The sequence below is a fragment of the Rhamphochromis sp. 'chilingali' genome (assembly GCF_963969265.1).
Source record: "Rhamphochromis sp. 'chilingali' genome assembly, chromosome: 3".
Lineage (NCBI taxonomy): Eukaryota > Metazoa > Chordata > Actinopteri > Cichliformes > Cichlidae > Rhamphochromis > Rhamphochromis sp. 'chilingali'.
In genome coordinates, this window is record NC_137931.1 from 41,583,000 (window position 1) to 41,598,112 (window position 15,113).

General features: G+C 40.1%; 1 protein-coding gene across 3 annotated transcripts in view; it reads left to right on the top strand.

The window, feature by feature from the left end:
• Positions 1 to 15,113, top strand: part of gatad2ab (GATA zinc finger domain containing 2Ab) — a 36,178-nt gene that overhangs the window by 16,577 nt on the left and 4,488 nt on the right. For 2 of the 3 annotated variants that reach the window (XM_080877836.1, XM_080877837.1), the window contains exons 2-5: positions 7,839 to 8,147; positions 13,654 to 13,777; positions 14,028 to 14,159; positions 14,828 to 14,899. In XM_080877836.1, coding sequence (XP_080733962.1) covers positions 7,852 to 8,147; positions 13,654 to 13,777; positions 14,028 to 14,159; positions 14,828 to 14,899 — 624 coding nt within the window. In that variant the 5' untranslated portion in view covers positions 7,839 to 7,851. Of the gene's footprint in view, positions 1 to 636; positions 687 to 7,838; positions 8,148 to 13,653; positions 13,778 to 14,027; positions 14,160 to 14,827; positions 14,900 to 15,113 lie in introns of those variants that run through there. The other variant, XM_080877835.1, reaches the window with a different exon arrangement.

Here is a 15,113-nt window from a genome sequence, read left to right on the forward strand (position 1 = left end):
CAAAATAATTTCTGCTAAAAGTGGGAATGACAAACTATATATAGTAACAGTGGTCGGCATACTTGCAGCATTTTGATCAATCATTTTGGACATGGATGCAGAACTGTGTGAATGTGAGAGTGAATGAATAGTGGTATTGTAAAGCGCTTTGAGGGGTCCCGAAAAGCGCTATATAAATGCAATTTATTATTATTATTATTATTATTAACTGATAGTCTTGGTTATGCAGTCCCAGGTAATGGGACTTGTGGTACTGGTTTCCTTCAGCCATCTCCCAATGGTTTTGCTGACTGGCAAGTCAGACCTGTTTGTAGGACTGTATTGTTAGTTTCAGTTGATTTTACGTAAGTGATACATGGAGCTGTGGGAACATGAAATGTGCACTAAGGTGCTAATGGTTAATTGATCAAAGATTTTTTTTTTTTTTTTTTGGGGGGGCAGTTAATTGCAATTGCTCATTCCACACACTAATATCCAGCATAATCCGACTCTTCAGATAGTCTGTCATATTGTGTTATAAGTGAAGCTCTTGGATGCATCTTATTACAATCCTAATTTGATTTATTAGTGTTTATTTTCTGCCTTTCAGCCCTTTTGACTGTCACTGGTATAGATGGACTTTTTCCAGGCCTCGGTGGTAGTGAAGAGGTGATGCAGCTCAGATCCTACCTGCTCAGTAACACCTGGTATTTGCTTGATGCTCCTCTGAATCATATGCTATAGAAATGGTTGTGGATAGTGCAGGTGAAGTGTGTTGCTTAAGACTAAGCATGAATAATGGGGTTTGATACAACAGTGAATATAAATTACTACCAGTTAGCCTCAAGTGTATACACATCACATGTGCATGTAGAACCATTGTTTTTGCCCCCCCCGTGTTGCTTAGCAGCAGTACATCATTACATTAAGTATTCGATTCATGATGCTGTCCATGTCTTCTGGGACAAAGGTAGCCATGTGTCTCTAGTTGGGGAAACAAGGAGACACATCCATCTTAGTGATGTTGAGATGTGACTGCACTGTCCCAAAGGAATATAGTCATTTTCTATGTTACATGGTTCACCACCACTGTTAAAGTGCGAGCAAGGTGCGACTACCATTTTCACATCCTTACTGCTTAAACTGTGATTTCTGAAGCGCTGTGTGTGGTATGTATACACCCACACGCAAGCTGTCATCTCTGGCAGATAAATGGCCTTTGTGTCCTGTGGTGGTACGGCAGGGCACATCTGTCTTTGCTGCGTACCAGAGGAGAGTGCAGACGTATGCAAACAAACCTGAATTTTTAACTGCACTGTATGTATTTTTATTTTGTTTTTAATATTTTTTTTTTGGCGTACTTTTTGCCAACATCTCAGCTCAACGTCTTGCAAAGAGTCAGGGATGCCTTTGTCTTAAAATTAAATTTGAGCCAAATTTACAGAGATGAATTGTTGGAACAAACTGCAGTCTTGGGGAAAAGTGTTTTGTAGAAATTGCTGAAAAGCAGTTTCATATTTCCACCTCACAGTGCAGTTCTTTAAGTGTTATGTTTTACAGCTGGAATATTCATAAAGAGATGTTTGTCTACATTATAGTGTCTTTTGTGGAATTCCCCTTTGTTACCGTAATTGTCGGACTATAAGCCGCTACTTTTTGCACAAGCTTTGAACCCTGCGGCTTTTAGTCAGGTGCGGCTTTTCTATGGATTTTCCATGATTTTTGTGATATCGTAAGACGATTTGTTTTGTTTGTTCCGCTGTTGTACGGCACTACGTTGCCTGGCGGAAGGATCGGGGTTCAAGAGTGGTATGTTAGTCACATGTCCGTCCGCCAGGCAACGTAGTGCCGTACGAAGTAGCGCGAAAAAAAACTTCAAAGTAGCGCTACGCATTCAGCGGGAGGCGTGGATGACGAGCGGCGATAAACTTGCGAAAAGCAAGTTATGCTCAACTCCACCGGTGGATTCTGACAGCGTGGAAAAGTGCGAAAACATCCACGATCACCAACGGATTTTGAAGGGCTGGACTGCTGCATGATGGAGAGGAGGACACCGCCACGGCCCTTCTGAGGGTGTTCGACTCTGATACTGACAACGAGGATTTCTTTGGTTTTGAAAGTGACAACGAAGGAGAGAAGCGGAGAGTGGATGACGAAGCCATCCTGAGCCTGTTCGTTTCCGACATTGGAGAAGAGGACTTTGGTGGTTTTAGAGCGCAGGAAGAAGAGAAAGATGGTGAATGACTGACTTTTCTTCTTGTTAAAGCCGTGTCACTGCACCTGAGCCTAAAAGGTAGTCCGAATCTATTTTTCTGGTGTGCTGTAGGTTACTGTTATGTACTACATGTGCAAATATGTACCCATAACTTGTTTTTCAAAATATTAATAAAAGGGGTGTGTCTCCAAACAGCCATCTCTTTCCTGACAATTCCCTTTGTGCATATTCTCTTACATATGATAAGTCAACATTGAAACACCTGCGGCTTTTAGTCAGGTGCGGCTAATGTATGTACAAAACAGGATTTTCCCCTGATTTTAGCTTGTGCGGCTAATATTCAGGTGCGCTTTGTAGTCCGGGAAATACGGTACTTTATTTTTCCTTTTGTCCTAACAATGTAGCATGTAGTAGGGAAAAAATATATAAAATATTATTAGTGAATTACAAGCAATGGCATGGTTAGGAAGAATATCTATGCAATATAATGTGATATTACTTAAGTAATACAGATAACTATGGAAGCCCGTTTCCGCCACTAAAAAAAAAAAAAAAGCTAGTATCCATAACTCGAAATTTCGAGTTACTTTTCTCAAAATTTCGAGTTAGCTCTGCCAATCAAAAATATACGTGAATGAGGTCGCTTTCTTGTTACCCGGAAGCATATGGCGCAGGACCGCGCACTCAAAAACGGATCCCAACAAATTAAAGTATGTTTGCTGATAGTAACACCATGTGATTCAGCTAATAACACAGGGATTTCATCATTTGTGAAGCCAGGCTGAAAACACTCAGCAATCTGTGCATTCACGACTGGATGTAATACCGGTAGCTTAGCTGTAGCATTTGTAGCTGAGGGCTTCAGCTTCCGGGTAACATGGAAATGACGTCATTCACGCAGATTACTGATTGGCAGCGCTAACTCGAAATTTCGAGTTGCTTTTCTCAAAATTTTGAGTTAATATGTCGAAATTTCGAGATAATAACTCGAAATTTCGAGAAAAAAACTCAAAATTTCGAGATAATAACTCGAAATTTCGAGAAAATAACTCGAAATTTTGAGTTATGGATCCTTTTTTTTTTTTTTTTTAGTGGCGGAAACGGGCTTCCATAGATAACAGTTCAAAAACTCACAAGAAAAAAAACAAACCCTAAACCTCCATATCTAGGGTGAGTGGCTCTGGTAGGCAGCATGCGGCATTTTTCTCCTGTAGCTTGGGTCTATTTGCCTCATTAGAGTGATGTGTCAGGTCGCAGAGATTTAACTAAAAAAAAAAAGATCAGTCATGCAAGTGAAGTTGTGTCGAAGTAATGCCCCAGATAAATAAAATAAGGCGCTACTGTGTTACAAATAATGTACATTGGGGGAATGTGATATACTGTCGTAATTATATCACAAGTATTTCAAGAAAATGTGTTTACATTTTACATTTCTGATGATATCGGGTGGGCATTGATGCTTGCAGGCACCATGAAGTGCATTTTCCATCCTTGCGCTGCTGTCATTGATAAATCACTTGTTAATTTGAAGTGTGAATCTACTGGAAGGTCCCAGCAGCAGCAGCCATTACTCGCCTCTGATCGACTGATTTTCCATTACAGTTAAGTACCACTCAATTTGCGTGGTCTTCGTTAAAGCAGCGTGGTCGCGTGTTCTTTGACGTAACTGGTATGCGACACAAATGCTACAAAGGTGGACATCGAAGCGATAATATACCCACAGCTCAGTCTGCGGCTTTTTGTCATACTCTGAGACCACAGCATTGTTTTTTTGTAGCCATTTCCCTTGTTGCTGGGTTTCAAAAATGTCAGTTTTGATTTTCGTGACGCCACTGTATCAGTCAGTCGGTGGCATGGAGGACGTCACATTTTAGTACCTGCTGAGATCGCTTTGGAACCCCAGTCAAGCAGGTACTATTTTAGTACCAGGTACCATGACCCACTTGAAAACCGTGGCGAGTCGATCAGAGTAGATACTAATGGAAAAGGGGTCATAGAGTGCAATAGTAGTGACCCAAAGTAGTGTATTCCCTCTAAATTTTAAGGAAAAGCACAAAATAACTGTTGAACACTTTAGTTTAACAGTAAAGTAAAGCTCCATTATATTCTCACTTAAACTGAAAAGTATTTTCTGACTGGGATTTTGTATCTTGGATCAAGTGTTTTAGTCATTTGCGTAAATTGCTGCTTTTCCACCACATAACCATGTCGGTAATTTCCATTCACCGTTAGCTCTTCCTGTTATATGGAGTGTAGCTAGTGAGTGCTCCAGCAACGCGTGGTAGAGTTGTTTGTTTACATTTGGGTTGAACATTGCCAGCTGCCAACATCTCCTCTTTTCTAGCCCATTTGTATTTGATGGCAAAACAAATTTGCTGTTTTCACCTTTAGCAGGAGCAGTTTTCTTGCATATTTCGCAAAGGTTGTTGAAGTCGTCCTTTACTGAAGTTGTTAATTGTTTTAGGAGGCTGACACTCAGCCATTGCTCTTGTGGCTCCCTTAGACATGCCCAGGCTTGTCTTGTCATTGTGTGCGCTAGGGAGTGGAGGAAAATATTTAGTATACACATCCAGAAATGCATACACTATATATTGTACATATATTTATTAGTTTCAGGTTGGCCATTCTTGTATTTTACTCGTTTGTGTTGTTGTGTTTGCACATCTCTGTTGCTTGTGGGGCTCGCACACAAGAATTTCACTCGCATGTGCTGTGCCAGTGTGCCTGCACATGTGATGTGACAATAAAAGTGATTTGATTTGAGTGCATGGCGAGTGCATGCTATACCAGTGATATTGCGATATGACCTTTTTTGTGTTTTTAAAATAAAAAAAAAAATAAATTACACTGGCATTGTCACAGATGATATGTGGCACAGTCCTACTGTACATAGCGATTCAGTTGTAACTGTGGTTTTGTTATTAAATGGTCCAATATGGGTAGAGGACAACAACCAAATTCTTTCAGCAGATAAGACAACCATTAAATGATAAGATTCTCATTTATTGGTCAAATATCAGCTAAGCAATCAGATATTATATTATAAGTTTATAGGTTTTTCCTGTCATTGGAATATCAGTGTTTATCAACAAACATATCACAGTGCACATCTCATAAGCTGGGAACAAGTTAATATTTGAGTTTACATGGAGACACAAGACTTTGTTACAATACAAATTATGACATTTTGCTGACATGTGTGACTAACAAATAAGATGCCCTGTGGTTAAATATAAATGCACCCAGTTAACTTTTATGCTGAGTGTTAGTATAATGTATAGTAACTTAATAAACAAATGTGATTCAATAAATGTGTGAGAATTAATTTGGGGTGTGATCATCCTGTGAGTGAGCCAGCATGGTTAAAGAACCCAAAGAACTGGACAGCCTAACTGTTTATACCTTAAAAATGTAGAACTAGTATAAATAGTTCTGAACGTTAAAAGGGATTGAGTACCAGTTCTAAAATAAACACAGATCCCATTAGCCCTAGTTTGATAAGAGAGCATTTAGATCCAGACTAAACAATGGAATGTAGGTGACGTATGCTCTGATTGTGTAACATACAGTGACAGCGGATGACCATGGGTGTTCACTGGGACAAATCAAAAGATATTTAATTTTAAGTACTGCTTTTTCAGTAGTTGTTGGAATAATATCGTTTTGCAATGACAGGTCAATTTTTTTCCTCCTTCTCTGTTGGCTTAAGACATTAAGGTACTAAATTTTAACTATTTAGTTTTTTTTCTTCTTAACTGACACATAAGTGAACCATGTTTGCTCATTAGCTCATCATCAGCTGATGAGCCCCAAAGCATTGCGGCTCAAGCACTTTCTTCTCCTCGTCTACTGCCTTGTTTCCTGTGCAGGATGTGCTTATAGCCAACCATCTCCCTTGCTTTATTCTACTGTCTTGTCTTGAGATTAAACCTTCATCTCTTGTCAAGCATAAACGAGTTTTAGTCTGGTTTATAAATTCTAACATTTTTTGTCTTTCAAACAATCCTGGGATACAGTTAGTGGTTAGTCTAAGCGTGTCATTAGATATGCAATAGGCATTTTCATGATTTTGGTCTGAGGACAGTTCAGTCTGTCATATTTGAAACTTTGGATACATGAGAGAAAATGTTTATAAGCACAAAGTGCTTAATGAATATGTGGCCTACATTGGTGTGGTTGGTGTCAGCGTTGCACAGTGTTGGTATTATTTTTCTGCTGTGTAATGGCTTTTTCTCAGAAACCTAAGTGGGTCTCTTATCGTCTGCTGCAACTGTACTGAATGAGATTAAGGTCAGCATCTGGGTCACTGGCAGTAGGAAAGGAGATGCCTGTATTAGATATTACTATTACATTGTTATCATTTTAAACTGTACATTTTATAGACTAAAAAATAAATTTAAAGGTGTATTCTTTTATAGCATACTTCTACAACTTATATTGACACATTTCTTGCTTATATTTCATGGTATAGGAGTGAGTGGAATAAAATGTGATTTATTGCTTAAAATCTTCAAACAAATCTAACTTGATTAAACTTGATTGGCATCCTACCCTGACTGTTAATTTGAGTTCATGTTAGATTATTCGATTAAACTACCTCCCCCACTCTTCTCTCATTCTTTTGCTTTAAGACAAAGGGTGCTTCCAAGACCATATATGTCAGCACTGTTGACAAGTTGACACACAGACTGCTATCTAGTTTTGCCCAGCTTAGGTATCTTGAGATCTTGACCAGTAGTTTACTTTGAGATGCATACTACCATTTCTTTGTCTCAAATTCCAAAATCAGATTTGAATTAGCACATTTGAACAATCAGCCCCCACTTGATAGAGTGCTCAAGTGCATCTTATTCACTGGTCTCTGGGAATAGAGATTAAAACAGGAATAAAATATTACTTTGTTTTGTGGATTATTAGGAAAATTATGAAGGTGGCCCACAAGAAGGCTTGAGTCAAAAATGTATGTAGTAGGATTAAGCAGCCTTGCTGATACAGTGTGTTATGTGCTATTGGCAAATCATACAAAAATATTTACTTTAAAATAGTGTGGGGAAACCAGTTTCTCTAATTCTCGTAGTAATGCTGAACTATAGAAAATACCCTAGAATAGAGGTTGGAGTGCTCGAGTCGAAGGCAACTGAACTTTTAGGTTTTTGAAGACATTTTGCCTTTTTATTTTATTTATTTATTTATTTATTTTAAAAGCTTTCCTCACAGCTGCCCTCAACTGAAGCACTTTAAACTACTATGACTTAGATGACTGAGAACCTCCACAGATGACGTTTAGTCGTTCTCAAACATTTTCTTGCATGAGGGAAAAAAAACATCCAGGCCGCATTCAGCATTGGGGCAAGATCATGTTGGATTTAAGTCAACTGTGCACAGTAGCATTGGCAAATTTGTTTGTTTCAATGGCGAAATAATTTTGTTTAAAAACCCACAATTATTCAGCTTAGATTTGCTTAATATTCCTCACCAGTCTGCTGGGGCTTGCCCCCAAATCTGTGAACCTTAGCCTTACAGTAAGAGTGCACCTTAATCTGTTTGATGACAACATTTTTTTTCCACAACCAAATCTTTTTTTTTTCCCTTAAATATAGTTAACTTTATTTTGTAACATTTTCCTTTATGTCTTTCTCTCCAGGGTGAGAGCAGCCATGTCAGAGGACGCAGTGCGTCAAACACGCAGCCAGAAGCGGGCTCTAGAGAGGGACCATGCAGCTCTTGCTGGGTCCCTGGGGGACATGGACAGTAAACGTGTTAAACTGGAGAAGAGCGATGCAGCTGGGACCCCTCTGGCCCTTGTGGGATCTGGAACCGAGAGTGTCAAGCTCAAGAGTGAGCAGGCTGCTAAGGTAGCAGCTAGCATCCTGAAGGCTGGTGAAGTGAAAGCGACCATTAAGGTGGAGGTGCAAACTGGAGATGAGCCTGTTGACATGAGCACATCCAAAAGGTGAGAAAAGTAAAAAGCTCAGAAAAGAAGTAATATTAACAGTGCTAATGTTAGGGGCTCAGAGTTTGTTGGCTACAGGGAATGTACTCCTGTTTAGTTCACATTGTGCTGTTGCAGACATTAAGTTTGTGATTTAAAAAGTGAAGTATTTAAAATGGAGCAATACAGATGTTTAGCTTCAATTTAACTCATAACAGGTGTGATTTATATTCGTCTTTCTAAACTGAAAATGAACTAATCTGTAATGACAGTTAAATTTTAATGTTTTTTAACTTTATTACGTTAATGCTGAACATTTTAGTCAGCGCAAAACTGATTTGACTCAATGATTATCGCCCACTGGTATCGGTAAGTGTTTATGACTTGCGTGTACACTGGGTCTTGAGTTTTGCATAGTCAGCCAGCTGTCTCCAAAGAAAACAATTTTCACGTATTTGCACTTTCATAAAATAGACCCTAATCATCAAAATGCAAAATTCTTTCTGTTTCCATTTGATTATGTTTAACTATTACTCAATCATCAAATGGGTTAAAAGGACAGTTGAGTTGGAGTACTCATCCACATTTTTTGTGTGCAAGATTGTTTGAAAACTTCTCAAGAGTTATTTATGTATTGTAGGCCCTGAAGTTCATGCCTTCATGCACAACGCAAGGTTTTGTGCTGAGACGTGTCGATTGGAGTTTCTCGTTTCTTTGCACCAGCAAGTGGTCTGACAGGAGTCATACAGGAAGTCGCTGTGTGGTTGTCGGCAGCCTGCCCCCATTTTGAAAACTTTGAGGCTCCTGAGGCCTGGGCTCCATTTTCTCCCACAGCAGCACCTGAACTCTGCCTCACACTTCACACAAAATGAAGGCTATGTGTCACAAACTGGTTCTAACTGGCCGTTGCCATGGTTTCCACGTTGGAAGGAGCAGTTGGAGGAAGGAGGGGCCAGGAGGGGTAGTGGGTGTGTCACATGACTACTCAGAGAAATGCCTGATGTCATGTGATGCGTGTTTGGTAGAGCGATAAATACACACACTGATCTGATGGCAGTTAAAGTGGAACAGGGTTGTGATTATGCTGAAAGTTTGTTGGCTCTGTCTGTGGTGCATCATAACGACACACAGGCGTCACCTTTGGCCCCCGTTTAACTCTCAGCATGCGTTTGTGTGCATACTCGCCGCATAATGATGATTTTATTGTTGTACTATATAGAGGACTTGGTGTGTCTTGGCAAGCTTTGTAAAACTATTACTGAAATGGAATGCAAACCACATCTTTCTTCGCCAGAGAAAAATATAGTAACTGAACTGAGCTGGACATCTTGGAAGTGTGCACGTATTCAGTTGGAAGAAAAAATAAGTTATGAACCCTTTGAAATGACCAGGATTTCTGAATCGATTACTCATAAAATATGGTCTGATCCTCATCTACGTCACAACTATTGAGAAACAAAACTTGACTAGAGTTTGAAAAAAATAATCTTTATTGAAAACACTGAGTCATCACTCACAGTGCAGGCTGGAAAAATCAAGGGCGCTCTTAAATTTAGTGAGCTTCTGATAGGGCTGCTCGATTAATCGAATTTTAATCACAACTACGATCTGGGCTTTCAATGATCATTAAAAATGACTGAGCCGATTATTAGCCCCTCCCTCGTGCTTTACTCTCGCGCTGCTCCGTGTGGCAAATCGAGCGCACCTTTCTGCATTTCGAACACGTGTCACAACAATTAAGAGCAGCGGTCCCCAACCTTTTTTGCGCCACGGACCGGTTTATGCCCGACAATATTTTCATGGACCGGCCTTTAAGGTGTTGCGGATAAATACAACAAAATAAAACTAGTACCGGTACCGAAAAAGATTTATTCATAACACACGTGAAAAGACCAAGGAAAACCGAGTAAACGATAACAAAATAACACTGAAAACCGATAAAAACCCTGAAAACTATACATTTCACACCTGAGCCTCAACTCTCGCGGCCCGGTACCAAACGACTCACCCGGGGGTTGGGGACCGCTGATTAAGAGGACCCGAGGGAAGCTCGGAAAGCTAAGCAGAAGTTATTTGGAGAGGAGAGTGACTGCCATTGGTTGAAAAGAGAGGTAAAAAAAACTGCAGTGGTGTGGAAACATTATGGGTTCGCGGAGTCAGACATGGATCAAGTAGACATAGTGTGTAAACTTTGCTACAGTGTTGTAGCTGCACCACAGAGCAACACTGCAAAGTTCACTAAACATAGATGTTTACATTTTTCATTTATTTTTTATATTGCAAACATTTGCACTGTTATCAGTATTTGCACACTATTTTATATTCTTTTTTGACAATCTTTAAAGTCATTATTCAATACATTGTTATTGTTAAATAAATATCGTCAAATAATCGAGATCTGCAGACTCATTCACATGATACACTATAATGAACTGGCTACACATGCGTTTTTCAAGCTCCTTCAGCACCACTTGTTCAGGGCATCTGTCAGCTGACCACATCCACAACCTAGTGTAGTCTTTAGGTCGGTGTTGGAACTCTTAACTTGGACAGTTCAAAAACACTGGTTTTCTTATCATGACCATCATCCAGCTCCTTTCTTAAGCTTCACATCATTAAATGCTCCCCTGAAATATGCTAAACTTTCTTGATTCAGTTGAATTCATTGTTCCCTAAAGAACTGAAGGGCATCCAGGCCCAGAAGTAGCAGTTCAGCCTCAACCTTTGATCCTTTCACATTTTTAATAGTCAAAACAAGTTACTGGTTTTGGTGTGCCATGCCCTTGTTGATCCAGTCACATCATTGCCTTTTGAAGTTAACTTGAGACTTATAACAATGTAGTATTTTTGGAGAGCATAGACTTCCTTTGCGCCGTCCTTCCATTAACACCATTCTTATTCAGTGTTTTACTTAGCAAGGACATGTGAAGCCAAATTTTAGCAGCTCATAGAGACTTCTGTTTTGGGCGGAAGCTTGGGTTTTGTGTTTTTTTTTTTTTTTTTTTTTTTTTTTTTTTTTTCTTTTTTTTTTCTCCCCCCCCCCCCCCCCATTGATGACCATCCACATCTTTAGGGTGCTTTTATAGCATTTTTTTTTTGTTTGTCATTTTCATACCATACCAACTAGTCTTGGTTGGGTTTTTTTTGTTTTGTTTCATTTTTTAGTATTTTTTTTAATGCAGAAGCAGGCTTCAACAGTAACCAGAATTTTTATAACTTTACTTTATAGCCTTATAGCTTTTGCAGACCTTTCGACCAAGTTTTTGCTTGGTGTGTTCAACTTTGCAGTTTCACAAGTTTGTCCCTAAAGCAGGCATCGGCAGCCTTTGACATCAAAAGAGACATTTTAGCATCTCCTACCAAACAATCGGAGAAAAAAAAGAGCAGCACATGTGAGTGATGGGTGGATGGCAGTAATTGGGAGAGGATAAATTAATGCATATAAATTTTCACAGTTAACTCTAATTCTAACCCATGCCTCGCAAGGGCAGGTTGTCGACCTCTGCCCTAAGGTAAGGCATTACTCAAGTAGTTTGCATGCATGTTAATGCTTCGTGTACATTATAACTATATGCCAATATTTGCGCACATTGTTCTATTTGCTATTGTAATTAGCCATGGAATTTTGTTACCTTACGAGAGTCGTGCGTAGTCTGAAATGGCACTTGGCAGTATTGCATTGCGTTCTGAATGAGAATTCCACTGCACCTCATGACTGATTCAGCAGTCCTACAGTAGGTTCAGTGTGAATCTACGATTGGGGAAGCCGAGCATTGCAGAAACCCTGGACATTACATAACCAAGTTGGTGTGTGTTGTGACGCTTGTGTAAGCTGTTCTCAATAGTTACTAGCTTGCAGTGGTTGGTGCTCTGTGTCATTTGGCAGAGCGACTAAGTCAGTCAAGGAGCTGGGTTGCCATTAAGCTTTTGTTTGAGAGGATGAAGCTCCCACCTCTCCTCTAGTGCCTAGTTATGTGTTGTGCTGTTTTTAAACATGTTGTATAAAAAGACAAGTAAACCTATGGGGAGAAAAACCTTGGCTGTGCTTAGGGAGGGTAATCTTTCTTGGAATAGCATTTTCTAAAACTTGCAGGTTATCTCATGTTTTTTTGTTGTTTTTTCAAACCAGATTTTAATGAATCCTGTCAGGAAAGTACTCTTTTAGGAGGGTTCGTGTTCTCGGCAGTAGCTGAATTTTCTCTCCCCCCCCCCCCCCCCCCCCCTTTTTTTTTTTTTTTTTTTTTTTTTTTTAATGACACCAAGTGTTTGTTGGGATTTGTGTTGTGATTGCGTAGTCTAAGGAAATGATTGTCCCATAAACAACATGGTTATTGCTTGCCTTATTGAACTGAGCGTGCAATATCTGCTGAGGGTTGTTGTCAGGGCAGCTGCCGTGAAGGAGGAGTAGATGGCACAGAAACGTGTCTGGAGACAGAAGTGAACAAAAGGAAGAGAAAAATGTGAAGGTCTGAGTCAGTGAGTTGGGGTATAAAAGATGAAGAAGTAAGTAAGGATGGGGGAGGGGTGTGTGAAGAAGTAACAGAGTAAGAGAGAGTGTACACAATAGGTTGGCTCCTGGCCATGTATATTCCCCTCCCCCTCACTGTCACCCTCTCCAGTGTCTCCAGCAGACCGCCGCTCTGCTCAGCTTGTGACTCTGATGTCGGCAGCTGGGAGGGAGGGGAGAGCTGAGGCCCAGGCTGTGCCGATCTGGCTAGGCCACAGGCCTCGCCACAGAGTTAGGGGAGGGGTGAGGCCTTGTCTGAGTGGCAAACTGGGTCTGCGCTTGAAGCCCTGAAGCCTCCAGCTTGACAGCAATTGAACAATTACATAACTACACTGCATGTGTACATGCATAACTCCACAGTATGGCACTAACCACTACCCCTCACATAGTGTCATATCACAGCCCACCCTCCCTTAGTTCTCCTTACCACTGAGTCTTTTAGTACCTGACAGGCTCCCCACCGTGACAGAGGCAGATTTATTCTTCTGCCATGGTCCATGAGCTGTTAAATTACAACAACCCCCAACTTCTTATCTCCACCCTTCTGCAGACTCATGCAAATGAAGCTTTCCGCTAGTCGCCTTTGTTCTCCCTGGTGCTCAGGAAAAGCTACTTAACATCTCATCAAAAGTCTTCAGCCTTTTCTTCAATTTAAAAACAAAAAAATAAGTGCATTTAATTTGGCCTTTGTGTTGTTTGGGTGCAATCTTGCTGTTGGACGGGAGCGTTCAGGACTGTCGATTTTACCTTTCTTCAGAGATAATGGGTTGTTGCTTTCTTCCCCTGCCGCCATTACTCCATTATTGATCTCTTGCTTCTTTCCTTCTTGTGTGTCCTAGCACACATTCACACTACAACAAGGAAGGTAAACTTATAATTGAATACTACCATCTACTGGGTGAAAGACAAAACTACATTGTAACTACAGTTTTGTTTTTGTTTTTTTTAACACTAAAGTGTATCAAAGTATAATACAAAGCGGCCTCTTATTAAATGATCTTTCAATATTTCTCTCCTCAGCGACATTAAGAAAGAGCGACAGCCGCCCTCGCCAGATGATGTGATTGTGTTATCGGACAATGAGCCATCTAGTCCCCTCATGAATGGCCACTGCTTCTCAAAGACTGACACAGATAAACTTATGGTAGGAAAAAATAATTTATACATCGGTAACGATTCCTTTCTGTTTACTGATTTAAAACTCCATTTTCCAACTTTGTCCGAAAAACGATAGAAAAATGTATCACTTAAACAGATGCAGCAATTTTTGTTGACGCATTCTATGTGCTTTTATTTCAGTTATCTAATGTGTTGAGTTGGCCCAGTTAATCTGTTGTGGAAATTCCCAGCCTTATAATTGATTTCTCATTATTATCTTCTATGGCATTTTATAGAAGAGTTCACCTGAGGAAAGGGAGCGCATCATCAAACAGCTCAAGGAGGAACTAAGACTCCAAGAGGCCAAACTAGTGTTGCTGAAGAAACTACGACAGAGCCAGATCCAAAAGGAGAGCACAGTACAGAAGGTAACCAGACCTTTAACATTTTTTTTTTGTAGTTTTATCTGTGTTATTTTTGTATGAGCCAGTAGGTACAAGTAATTCTTATCAGACAAGTCCCATTCTTCTGATAGCCCTTTTCCACTAGTACCTACACGATTGTGTTTCGGTCATTTTCTTTTACAATGATCTACCACCTAATGAGCATAGGGTTGTTATAACAGTGCGGCTGAAAGTCCTGTGAGGTCCTCCACAAAAAAGGACATCGAGGCTGGTATATGGCTGCTCAGTGAATGGCTTTTTGTTGGGGACCACACACTTTTTATTTTTTTTTTTTTTATTTTTTTTTTTTGCCATTTACCTCGATACCAGGTTTAGAAAAGGGTGGTTTTGATTTTTGTGAAGGGAGACACATTCATCAGTAATTGCCTGACACCACTGACTAGCCAATCGATGGCATGCAGTCTGTTGACATCACATTTTCGGATGGCCTTCGATCACTTGGAACCCTGCCTGAGTAGGTACTAAAAGAGTACCAGGTACTACCACCTAATGGAAAACCCTAAAAACTGAGTCATCCCAAGGTGACCTGAGTTAGGTACTCGCGAAGAAGGGCTATAAATGTCTGTTTTACATATGATGTAATGTTTGTACTAAAATATTATGTTTTGTAATGCTGTTTCCTTAATGTTCAGGCTACTGGCTCTGTGGCTACTCCTCCCCCGTTGGTGAGAGGTAGTATTACATCAAGCAAAGGATCCCTTCAGGTAGCTACTCACTTATTCGTCCGAACTTGTATTGCAGAGTCTACAGTTGCACTAGTTGTTTGTGAACCACTTGGAAAAACCGGAAATTCTGCATTGACTGCTCTAATTATGTGGTCTTGTCATTAACTAAGTCACAGTTTGACAAACACAGTTTGAATAAAAAGGAATTGCAAGCAAGTTCTCTTTTCATTGTCATCAAACTCACTGAGTATTG